This window comes from Desmodus rotundus, chromosome 2 (assembly GCF_022682495.2).
Source record: "Desmodus rotundus isolate HL8 chromosome 2, HLdesRot8A.1, whole genome shotgun sequence".
In the NCBI taxonomy this organism is placed as follows: Eukaryota; Metazoa; Chordata; class Mammalia; order Chiroptera; family Phyllostomidae; genus Desmodus; species Desmodus rotundus.
In genome coordinates, this window is record NC_071388.1 from 76657611 (window position 1) to 76671038 (window position 13428).

Consider the following 13428-nt stretch of genomic DNA (forward strand, 5'->3'; position numbering starts at 1 on the left):
TATTGTTATAACATATGTATACTATTTTTATACTATTTTCTACTATTTTTATATGTACTATAACATATGTATACATATGTAACATATATAACATATGTTACTATTTTTTCAAATTTTGAAAATGGTGAAGTAATTATTACCATGTAATTAAAGCTATAACATAATTTAAAATAACATTTGATTAGTATATATTTTCACTCACCAAACTTAAAAGAGGATAATTACCATATCTTTTGGAGATCTACAGCTTTTTATATTAAATGTTGAGATTCATATACCAAAAAGTTAGATTATAGACTATCTTCACCCCTAAAGATTCCTTTCTTACTAGACTTTGTCGGGTGTTTTTAACCATGCGTATTTTTTATGGTTCCCATCAGAAAAAAGAGCTCAAACTAATATAAAAGATTGACAAGTATTTATTGATGAAGTTTTCAAGTTGGCACCATAATTTTATTGTCCTATACATGTACATTTGTTTTTTAATTGCTTTTCTCTAGGGCCACCTTCAGCTCCTAGGAATGTGGTATTTAACATCAATGAAACAGCCCTTATTTTAGAATGGAGCCCACCAAGTGACACGGGAGGGAGAAAAGACCTCACGTACAGTGTAATCTGTAAGAAGTGTGGCTCAGACACCAGCCAGTGCGAGGACTGTGGTGGAGGACTCCGCTTCGTCCCAAGACACACTGGCCTGATCAACAGTTCCGTGGTAGTTCTTGACTTCGTGTCTCACGTGAATTACACCTTTGAAATAGAAGCCACGAATGGAGTTTCTGAGTTGAGTTTTTCTCCCAAGCCATTCACAGCTATTACAGTGACCACAGATCAAGACGGTAAGTTCCGCTGCTGTTTTCTCAAAACAGACCCATAATTCCCTTTTGACGCATATTGTCCTTGGTGGGCTTATCTTCGCTGAGGTGCAATTGTATACTCTATACATTACAGAGGTTATTTTCTGGTTGTTGTTTCTTGTTGTTTCCTAAGGTAAAGATATTTTTGATATCACTTCTTAGTAGTTTGGTTAATTAGATACAATGCTTCTCTCTGTCATCTATGAGTTTATGTTTTTTCATATAATCCTATACAAAATTATCTTAATGAGTCAATTCATATTACTTAACAATGAATAGTAGACGCAAATGAGATGTTGTTAAAGGAATTCAAATTGAGCTACCCTACTTATGTTGCCATTTTTTTTAGTAACAAACAAAGCAAATAGTAAGAATTTATGTTCATTATAACTCATGTCTATATTATGAAAAGATTTTAGTCAACATACTTAACCATGATCCAGGAACATGCCCCAATGCTATTGCTTAGGTATGCTTTGCAAAAAGTGACTAAACTGCTTTTTTTAAAAAAAAATCCAATTGCTTTCAGTTAAATATTCCCTTTATAATGCTATTGATTTTTGCTACAACATAATTAGGTGTGAATATTCCTATGGTATTTTATAAGCATGTATTCTCTTTAATTCTTCCATAACATAATTTATTGCAGAGCATGATACAGGAAAAGCTTCAGAGATTTTAAAAACTCTCTTTGAGAAGTGCTCATAAATTACGTGGATACACAATGATTGTCTTATGTAATAAAAGTATTGGACATGAACATATATGAAACACATTTATAAAGACAAAACTATTTTTATACACTGTAGTTGTTTGCTAGGTCTGCTATAACAAATGGCACAGACTAGGTGGCTTAAACAGAAATGTATTTACTCACAGTTCCAGAGGCTAGAAGTCCAAGATCAGGGAAGGTATCAAGCGGATTGAATTCATTCGCACGTCTCTCCTCTCCTGGGTCTTCATGTAGTCTTTCCTCTGTGTGTGCCTGTATCCTAATCTCTTTTTCTAATAAGGTTACTGTCATATTGGATTAGAGCCTACACATATGACTTCATTTTACATTCGTTACCTCTCTAAACACCTTGTCTGTATATACAGTCACATTCTGAGGAATCAAGGTTAGTCTTCAACATAAGAATTTTGGTAGGATGAAATTCAGTCCATAACAAACACCAAAAATGACATAAAATGATATTTTAAATAAAAGTATAGTGAAAGTGTTGGAATACAACTAGGCAATAAAAAAGAACAAACTATTAATACAAGCTCTTGGATTAACTTTAAGGGCACAATGATGAGTGTGAATGACAATTTTAAATGTTGATATACCATATGATCTGTATAACATTCTTGAAGTAACACAATTTTAAACATGGAGAATGGATTAGTGGTGACCAGGGGCTAGGGAATAGGGATAGAAATGTGGCTGTGAATGGGTAGCAGGAGGAAGCCTTGTGATGGTAATACAGTTGATTCTTAATTGTGGTGGTAGTTACATGAAGCTCCATAGGTGACAAATTGCATAGACACTCACAGGAATACAGGAGTCCTGGGGATCTTGCCAATGTCAGTTTCCTGGTTTTGATGTTGTACTACAGTTATGCAGGTAGTTAACATTGGGAAAGGTTGGGTAAAGGGTACATGGAACCTCACTATACCCTTTTTTGCAAATTTCTGTGAATCTATAATTATTGAAAAATACAAAGCTAACAACATTGCTAAACCTGTAAAATGTGCAGGAAGAAAACTTAAATATTCTACTGAAACATATTTGAAATGGATGTGACTATTTTATTCAAAATGTTACACGTAAGTTCACTTTGCTGATGTCTTCAGAAATGCATCTAATAAATAAAGAAAAGACAAATAGTATTACACAATCACCATCTTTGGATTTTGTTACAGGTTATTTCTAAGGCATTTTTGCTACTATCTAATAAAAAAAATCCCAAAACAATAACTATTCTTAACTATAGGATATAAATAATTATGTTAGGATAAAAAATATATCTCTATAAATAAAATATATATGTTAATATGCTTCATAATTTCATACATACATATGGCAGCCCTTCATTCTAGGATTAGATGAAAATTTATCTAATCTACTTTTCTCCTTAGCAAAAGGATAGAATGAGAGAATTCATTAACAGTGTTGATATAAGGACAGCAGATATATCAAGCATGGAATGAAATGTAGTATCCATATATCAAGACTATATATTTTGGATGAATAATATCATTAAACAATCTTCCCTGATAGGTTTATCTTTGTTGAAGAAACAATTATTGCTAATTTAATTTGACCTTTTCAGATATGATAAATCAACATATACTTAAATTTTTTTGGAAAATAAATAAAGGTCCTAAACTGAACTAAAACATGCCCTGTGTATATTAACAAAATATTATGACCAGCCTTACGTGCATGAGTGACTATTGTCATGTCATAATCTTTAGAGACACCAAGAAGCCCCTCTCTCCTTGTGCCTGAAACTCTGACATTAAAGATTCACATCTTTAAAAATGAAAATACTCCAAGCAAGGGTAACATTATGAAATAATTCCTCTATGGATGTATAGTTACTCTTTTCATATCAAAAGGGGTCCGATGCTGGTGCTGGGTAAAAAAGAAGCTTGTAGAAACTGGAGTGTCCAAGAACCAAACTTCAGCTGTCTCTGTACTGACCACCTTGAAAAGATAATACTTTCACTGCTGCAGACAGAGGAAGGGACTTCTGATCATTTACTCGGGTATCTTTGGAAATACTCTTGGAAGTGCCTGAGAGGCGCATTTCCAATGTTATCTGATAACAAGTTGCAATTTCATTGGACTGAAGGGACCACTGTTAGTTATTTGTTTCATTATCTGTAGGTTACATATCATTGGTTTTGCAATAAAATGTACCAACATTATGTGCTACTCATAAACCTTTAATTTATTCAACATATGAACAATGGTGAGTGAGCCCTTATAAACCTTATACTCCGGTGGGGAGGCAGATTGTACACAAGTTACTTGACAACTATGTAATCAGTTCTGTCATTAAGTCCTACAAAGCAGAGAAGCTCAGGATGGTCTAACATCATGTATTCTCCAGGTCTGGAGGATAAGGGCTGCCCTTCCCTAGGAAACACCATTTCAACTAAGTTCTGTCCTGAAAGATGATTAGAATGTCACTAGGCAAAATGAGACTGGGAAACAGGAAAGAATTCTGAGTAGAAGGAATGAAGAAAAGGTTGAGCAGGTGAGGAATTATACACTGATGACTAATGTATCAAGAGCATATATTAAATAGTTTGTCTGTTGCAGAGTTACAGAGGGATATGAGGAAGGAACTGGAGGTTTAACCTAAAATTTGGAGAAATGAGTGGGTGTATCTGCAAATTATCCAAGACAAGTTAGAGAATCAGCATTTATCAGAAAATGCTGATATATTATCAGAGCCACAAGGTAAAGAAAATCATCATCATAATATTGTTCATAAGATAACTCTTATGTGAGTAAGGAAATAAAATATCAGAAACCAAAAGATATAAATAGTTATATTAATTACACTTTTACTACTCTGTTTATGTACAGTTTGGAACATGCAGGTAGGTAAAGAGGAATTTTGGACTGAATTGCCTTTTCTTTCCTGTAATCTTTTCTCATACTTAAGAAATATTAAGGAAACTACATTAAACAACCCTGACTTAACTGTTTGCTGTTTACAATTAAACAAATGTTTTAAAAATTTCCAAATGACTTAGAACCACTTAGCTGTAGTTATGTGAAACATTTCTTGATTATTCTGATGCTAGTTGGATAAGTAAGATTATAGATTTAAGACTATGACTCTCATAATTAGAAATCTTTGCAATAAACCTTAATTAACTGACTTCTATAATCCCTAAGAGCTATATTTGTAACCTTCTATTTTCCTAGTTTATTTAAATAGTCTTTAAAGGTGTTTCATTTAGAGAGCAAAACAAGAAAGCAACACAGAGAAAACATTTTTTTTAATCTTCATTTCCTGATAGGAACACTAAGCTGTGTGGTTCAGTAAAAGGGATTTTCGGGTCAGAGACAGTACAGGACAATGTTAATCACGGAAAGTCAACCTGAAACAAATTGTGTTTGTGGATATTGTGAAATGTGCAAAAACCTTTAGGGACCATGTTCAAAATGAAAGACATGCTAAATTTCAAACCCACTCTACTGATATTTGCTAAAGGGTCTTTAAAGCAATTATTGTCAAAAGCAGCTTGTGCAATTCACTGGCTTCTTAAATTATACATTCAACACTCCTGTCTCTGCCATTGGGTGACTATTCTGTATAGGTCTTGCCTTAGGCCCACATTTTGATTGCATATTTCATGTATTTTCTCATAAATTAATTGAACTGACATTGAAAATACATTTAAATCAACAAATTCATATATTTATAAATTTGAGATGTCTATTTAATTTATAGTTCACTGTCTTCAGGAAATACAGTCTGTATCAAATGCCAGCATTTTGTACATTGCTAGAGTAGGCAATTAGGAGCACTGTAAACATTCATTTGTCTTTATATATGAATTTTAATGTATTTTATGTCTGAATATCTCTCACAGTCCTCACTGTGTTTTCAAGATTTTTGACAGCAAATATTCTATTTTTTTAAAATCTATGCAAGTCTATTCAGAGTGAAATATATATATAAAAGTTTTAAATACTTACCAAAATACACTGAATATAAGCCAATGGCATATGTTGAAAAGGCAATAACCATAACTTAAAGTAACAGATATGCTGTGCTATTTCCATTTTTCATATCTTTTAAATATAAGAAAATTACATATTCAAAAACTATAGACACCCTACACTGAAGGGTCAAATTTTCCTGTGTCCTCAAGAAACATGTTGCTTTTCCAAGAGGTATACTGAATATTTTATTTGTAAAAGATAATTGAAATGTCAGTCTAGTTAATCATAACTAAAAAAACTTTATGTTTCATTCAAATATTAAATTACAGTCGAATTTGGATGATTGTAAGCTTTGTTTTTATTCCTGAGAAACATTAAATTACTTCCAAGTCTGGTGGCATGCATCTTTTGAACAAATGGATGATATAGCAAAGTCCTTAGACTTCATCAATGAATTCGCTGAGGTTAGTCAGTGGCCCGCTCTCGGCCAAGTACAGGTATTGAACTGCTCCCAGTCAGTTATGTATAAGAGCACACGTGTTTCTCCCTCACTGCACCATAATCATACTTTGTAATAGTTTGCTCTCCTGACCAATATGTAAGCTTCTTAATAGCAAGAATGATGTATTATTTCACTAAGAATATCCATGACCTACATTGTCTGTAACAATATATCTCTGTCGATTGCATTAACAGAAATTGGAGATGGTTCGAGTTCATCTTTTACTCATTATGTTATTCATTCAAAAATACTTATTATTTACTATCTGTCCAGAACCTTTCTGTGTGCTAGAGTTATAGCAACAAAGGAGAAAACTGAATAACAGTGTCCCTGTCTTCATGGATGTTATATTTTAGTGTTGAATAATGTTATGTCCCATGTAGAAATACGCCAAGTAAGATATGTGAAATTAAAAGGGATAGTGGCATTTTTACATAGGAAAACCAAAAACACCTCTCTTGATAACATAATACTTGAGCAGATCATAAATGAAAGAGAAAACTGTGATTATGTGAAATAAGACTATTCCAGGCAGTGGGAATAAAAAGGGCAAAACCTTACATTTAACCAGGACTTTGTCTAGAAAGTAATGAGAAAATAATTACTGCATATGTTTTTTTAGCATGTGCTAAGTTTCATGCTCACTAAAATCCTCTGGTGCTATACTTACAGAATTTGGAACAAAAGATTTTAATCAACATTGAGACATTCTTCCCTGGCTGGTGTGGCTCAGTGGTTGAGTGCAGGTCTGTGAATCAAAGCATTCAATTCTTCGTCTAGGGCACATGCCTGGGTTGTGGGCCAGGTCCCCAGCTGGGGGGGTGGGGCATAAGAGGCAACCACACATTGATGTTTCTCTTCCTCTCTTTCTCCCTCTGTTCCCCTCTCTGAAAAATAAATAAATAAATAAATTATATATATATATATATATATTAAGCCATTCTTTAATAGCAATCATATGTTTTCTTATTGATCATACATTGTTAGAGAAATTTCTTTAATACTAAACTTTATTTTAAGCAATTGGCCTTTAAAGTCATCAGCTGTTTCTCTAAAGAATTCTCTACATTTTTGCAGGAAAAATGACTATTTTCTTTAGTATAAAATAATATTATGTGTTTGATGCCTCTACTACTACATCAACAATTTTAATGGCATTTGTGCAAATTGAAAAATAGTAGTAAAGATTATTTATTAAATATTTTAAATCCTGTAAAAATAAACCTGGTTAGCAGTGAAAATAAATGTAGATTAACATACTTTGCATATTCTATATCAAATGATGTAAGGCTCTACCTTATAGTTAGAAAAATGTCTAGGAAATTATTTGCCTATTTTCATTGTCATTCTTTGTTTTGAAAATAGAAGCCAAATTAATTTCACTAACTAAATTCTGCCAATAAAATAAATAGACTGATTTGGGTAACTGATTCAGATGTGGTTACTATTAAACACTAGGGTTTTAGAAAATATTCTCTGAAAGCCTCTTTTCCTCTAAATATTAATGAGTTGAAAAAACAGTGTGTAAGAATAAAGCTAAAAGATTTTCAATGTTGACAGATTATTCTGTTCAGAATTAAAATGTGAAATGTCTTCACTTTTACAGAAAACTGAAATTTATAAAGATTGAAACTAATTGCTACATTGTAATCAGACTAATTCCATATAGCATCTTTAGATTAAATAGCTTTTTTCTTCTTCCATGTATTCCTCAGCACTTTTCTGTTTGGTTTGGATTCTTAAACAGTCAGTTCCAGCTACATAATTTGTGATGCCCAGTGAAAAATTAAACTGCAGAAACCTTTGTTCAAAAAGCAGGAGAAAAGGGACATGAAAGGTACTAAAATATAAAGCTTTTCCTTCTGTAATTTCTCTCTCAACTTGTCATTATGCTTTTTTAATTGCTATTTTAATGTCCTTCTAAGTAAAGAAAAACTAAATTTCAAATCATTAGCATACCCTTTAACATTCATCTTTATATTGCTTAATGCTACTTTTAAATATAAATTAAGAGCATTTAACTCATACTCAGAGTTATGTAAATCACACAATTCTTCTTCTGTAACCCAACCCCCACTCCGTCCCCAGTCCCTAAATTGTCTCAAGAAAACCAGAACAGATAAATGTAAGTCAGGTCAGAGAGGGTGGAAAGAGGAAGAAAGGTTGTCACTCAAGCACTGAGTCAGCCAGGGAGCACTCCCTGTGCCCTGGAATAATTGTAGGGAGAATGAAGTTGCCCCCAGGTCTTCGAGGCCTTCAAACCCACAGTGGAAGGGAGAATCCCAAGTGTCTTTAAACCTCCTAACTGGAAGCTGTTGGCTACTTGCGAGTGGTGGGTGAGAAACTTGCTCCTTCTAAAACATGGGCTCTATAGAACAGAAATAGCCAGCACACACAGAGACACACACATACACTTCTATATTCCTCAGGGCTAACCTAGCCCCTACCCATGCACATGTTCAGATCCCCACTGGAGACAGGAGACAACCCAGGAATGTGATCCTCCCCCCTCAGAGGTAAACCCAGTCACCTTCCCCAGGAGGAGGGTGGCAGCCATAAGGGGTGGAGCAGGGATTGGGTTGCATCGTAGAGAGCAGGGAAGCTCCAGGGATGACACATCCCAGGAATGTGGGGAGGTGGCCAGAGGCTGGACCTTGCTGAGAGCTGGGGCTTTAAGTTCATAGTGTATGCTTAAGTGTCCCATCAGACTTCACTTGGAAACATGAGTTCAAAGATAAAATTATTAAGAATTTCAAGATGGCCGTAGCTGAGCATTGAACCCTAAGCAGGGTCGGGAGCTGTGCAATTGCAGTCACATACTCGTCATACCAGCTATGAAAACACTTTACAAAATAGATGGCATTGCTGTACTGTATTTTGCATAAAAAGCCCTTTATTTTCAAATTCTCACCTTTAAAGAACTAATTGCTTGTCTCATAATTTTATTTCTTCGCTGAAATTTTGCTTAACTTCTGTATAAAACTTTTCTTAGGAAGTTTTCTTAGGAAGTATAACACTTTCCAAAAATTTAGTGCACTTTGTGTGTATGTTAAACATGCACGTTTGTATGTCATTTGTTGCCAGGATAATGGTGTTATACAAGTGCAAATGGACTGCTGCTGTTCCATTTGAATAAGACATTTAAAAAATGGATTCTCATCCAAGAATATCCCCTTAAAACATAAAAAGTATATTTAATCAAAATCAACTAATGAATAATTAACTCACATTTCAGGTATTTGTTTTTCCAAGGCAAAGATAAAAACACTTTCGAATCAAAGGAGCAAAAGAGATAGCCTTGAAAAAAGTTCTTAATATGCAAAGAGATGTAATATAAGATGAAAATACACCAAAAATCAATGGGAAAATTATACATCATTGAATAAAATTGGTTGAGGAAATTATTATTTAAATATTTTAGGTTATGTTTAAGTAAGAAAATACCTTAAAACAAACTCCAAATGATTAAACATAAAATCTTAAATGAGATGTAGGTAAATAATAACTAAATGTGAATGGAGAAACAAAAAATAAATTACAAAGTAAAGGACAGATGGGTTTAATGGAAATTCATACTTCACAGTTATTGTGAGATGAAAATAAGTGGTGAGCTGGGCAAAATAGTTGTGATGAATAGACCATGATAAAAGTGGGCGAAGGACAAGACCTGTCAATTCTCAGGAGAAACGCAACTGTCTAATATGCATTCAGAAAAATCTTCACTTGCTAAAAATGAAAATAATTAAAATTAAAACAATAAGTAATTATTTTCTATTCAAATTGAACTTTTTTGTGTGTCTTGTAGTGTCCTTTTTGGTAAATGGTAATACTTAGGGTGTTATTTGGTCAAAACTCTCATACCACAACAGGAATAATTACAAATTTACATGGTAATATGTATCCAGCACCCTAAAGTTATCATACTCTTTAACTTCACTACTATAATATCTGAGCAAGATAAAACATAGAAAACTATATGTGTATAAAAAGACATTATTTATAATAAGGAAATGTGTAAGTGTCCTAAATGACCAAGAATAAGTAGTAAGTAAAATGTATTATGTCTATAAGACAGAATGTTAAGGCTAATGAATGAAAAGAATGCTACCAATATTGTAAGTGCCATAGGATTTACTATAGCCATAGTAAGTGCTGTAGGAAACTCTTTACACACCATCAACCAATTATATAGACAACTGCTGTGCACATACAGTCATAAGAAAATGAATAGCAAACTTTTCAAATGTTGACACACTAATGTGTCGTAGGATTATGGTTGGTTATTTTTCTAAAGTGACTTATAAAGTCCTTCCTGATCTGGCCTTGATTATCATTTTCTAGTTTTTTACTTTTACCTGTCACAGTATTTACCATGTTCTGCATTTCCATTGTATGTTAGGTTTTTTTTTCTATTGGATTTTTAATTGAATTTATTGGGATGACATTCATTAATAAAATTGTATAGGTTTCAGGTGTACACATCTACATTATGTCCTCTGGATATTGTATTGTGTGTTTATCACCCCAAGTCAAGTCTCCTTCCATCTGTTGGGTTTTTGGTAAATGTTTATATCCCAAGGCCAAATATCCAAACATAGCAACTTTCATATAAAATCTATGCATGAAATATTTAATAAAATAAACTTTTGAATTAAGTGTATGGATATACATACATACACACATAGACCCTCTACATGCATGTACACACACACACTCCGGCAAACTTCTACCATACTCGAAGTGATCCTTTTAAAAAGTTTTAAAGCCATGATACTTTTGTCCTTTAGTAGCGAAGTGATCACTGAGGACATCAACAGTGAGCATTCTATACATACACTCATCGTCCTGAAACAGGCCTGCAGAAGGCATAGTGTTCAGTTGTGTGAACCTAAGCAGGAATGCCCGGAAAATATACAGGGGAGATTATTGTCCATTACGTTTGATGGATCTCTAGGGCCCGAACTTTCATAGCCTGCATACATTGTTGTCTGCTATTTACCATCTGCACACTCATGAATTTACAGCTCTTAATGCCGTTCTTTTTTTCTCTCTCTTGAAATATCCAGTAGTTTAGTCATATACAAAGAGAAAACAGCTAGTCAGAATCTGATCAACCCTGAGTTCTAGTCCCTAAACTGCTACTATCCAGCTATGTAAATTCAGACAAGTTATTCGATCTTTCTACTGGGCCTCAAATTATTAATTTGCAAAATGAGTAGATTACATTGGATAACATGAGCATTCTAATATTCAGTAAACACATTAACATGATGAACATTCTATGCACACATAAACTTTAGAATTTCAGACTTGATCTAATAAAAATAAGAAAATAATGGTTTAAGGCACAGGTGGCAAACACAAGGCCCTCGGGCTGAATCCGGCCCTCCACCTTGTTTTATCCGGCTTGGCCCCTTGTTTCTACCTGGCGGCAGCACTGAGCTCCTTGCCCCTAGTTAAGGAGTAGTTACATTTATAGAGTCCTAAAATTGCATTTGGCCCTTTTCAAGCAACTGCGAGGCTGATGTGGCCCCTGGTGAAAATGAGTTTGACACCCTGGTTTAAAGATATAAAATACTCTTTTTGACACCCCCATTACCAATGTCACTCCAGTAAGTTCAACTCTAAAAAATATATCTCCTCCTAAAATTTATTGTAACTTTCCATGAATATAGAAACTACTTTAGGTTGTACACTGTAATAGTTCAGGTATTTTTGAAAATTTGACATAGTGACCTCGAATTGTACATTTGTTTTTAAAAGGTAAAGCAGAAGTATCTCAATAATATTTCCTTGCATATTCAAGTATATACCTTTTTTATTTTCAGTAAGAAAGAATAAAAAATTTATTACATTAATATTTGGTGATATAAAATAGAAACAATTTTTACTGAGCAAAACAATGAGAATGTGTCTTCCTCTTCCTTTCTTTCACACTCAGCTCTCTGTCACTTTCAGACTTACCTCTTTTTACTTTTGTTTATCAATTGTTTTGATTCTGTTTATTTCCCAAGATTGTACCTAAGTCATTTTCTTGTAAGTGATTTGGCTGTGTGATTTATTTCATCACTTAATTTCATTTTGTAATAAATTCCAAAGATAATTTTGTCTTCCAAAAATGAAATTTAAACTTCATGAGGTCTGGACTTATTCACTGTATGTTAATGGTTGGTTCACTCTGGCTCCATAGCCTTGAACAGTATTACATATAAAGTAGCTGCTCAGTAAATTTCTTAAATAAATGAATGAGCAAACATTTAATAAGCCATATGTGTGATCAGTACTACGTTTCATCACACAGTATAGATAAGAAAGAAAGAAGTTAGTGGGGCTTCCTCAAAGGCTTTACTTACTCTAATTGGGGAGACAAGGTTAGAAGGCTTAAAATGGCTAGCAAAGAATAAAAGGAAGCTTATTCCTAAAGTAAGTGTTTATAGTTGAGTTGGAATACTTCCTGGAGGAGCTTTACTCTAAATGAAGAATAGCATTTGGAATGGCCATACAAGGAGTGTTGAGCATTGAGATTATGAAGCCACTGGGGAGGAACAAATTCTCACAATTTGTTTCTGACAGAGTTACAGAAAAGCCTAATTCTTCACGTATGTATCTGAAGAAATCTTCACTGGAAGGCTTACACCACAGTCAGTCTTTGGTAAGAAAGCTGCAGAATCGTACTCACTTAATTCAGGAGATAATTCTGCATGCAATAGTATGGACTGGGTTTTAGTAACAATATTATATTCTGCTTCCTTGAACATAAGCAATGCTGGATAAATATATTTGAATATCAAAGATGAGATTTGCCAGAGAGAGAAGCTGACTATTTAGAGGGGGGTTTCTTTTAAGGAAGGAAGCAGGCTTAGTGAAAATAATTGCCATCTGGTAGCAAATTTACATGACACTGTTACAAGATGCATATTTTTTATAGTGATTTATAAACAGCCATTCGAGCTTCCCACAGCAGCATCTCTGAGCACTAAACACTTTTTGGTCAAGCCTCTAGGATTTAACGGCTGGGTGTTCAGTTTTAAAACCGTTTTTCATCGATCTGAGCTGCTGAGTTCTTAACTGTAGCTTATTTTCACTTTGATGTTGAAATCCATAAATGCCAGTCACAGCATTTAGGAACTAAAATCATTGGCGCAGGAATTTAAATGAAGAGTGATAAATCAAGGCTGCCAGTGGCCACTGCCTCGGCCAGATGCAAACACCACAACCACAGTTTTTAATAGCCTTACATGCCTAATTGCAAATTAAGTGTGACAAATTAAGCAGGAAGTTAATTAATATCTTGAAACAAATAGTCTGATGTTGGTTGGAAATGACATCATACTGTGTCTTACCTTAACAGAATACCCTGAGGAAATACTAGAAAATAAAGAGGTACAAATAATGATTTG

At 33.8% G+C, this 13428-nt stretch overlaps 1 protein-coding gene across 2 annotated transcripts in view; it reads left to right on the top strand.

The window, feature by feature from the left end:
* The window catches only part of EPHA6 (EPH receptor A6), an 876611-nt gene that overhangs the window by 372839 nt on the left and 490344 nt on the right, over window positions 1-13428 (top strand). For both annotated transcript variants that reach the window (XM_053918286.1, XM_053918285.1), the window contains exon 5: window positions 501-836. In XM_053918286.1, the coding sequence (XP_053774261.1) occupies window positions 501-836 (336 nt within the window). The remainder of the gene's footprint in view (window positions 1-500; window positions 837-13428) is intronic.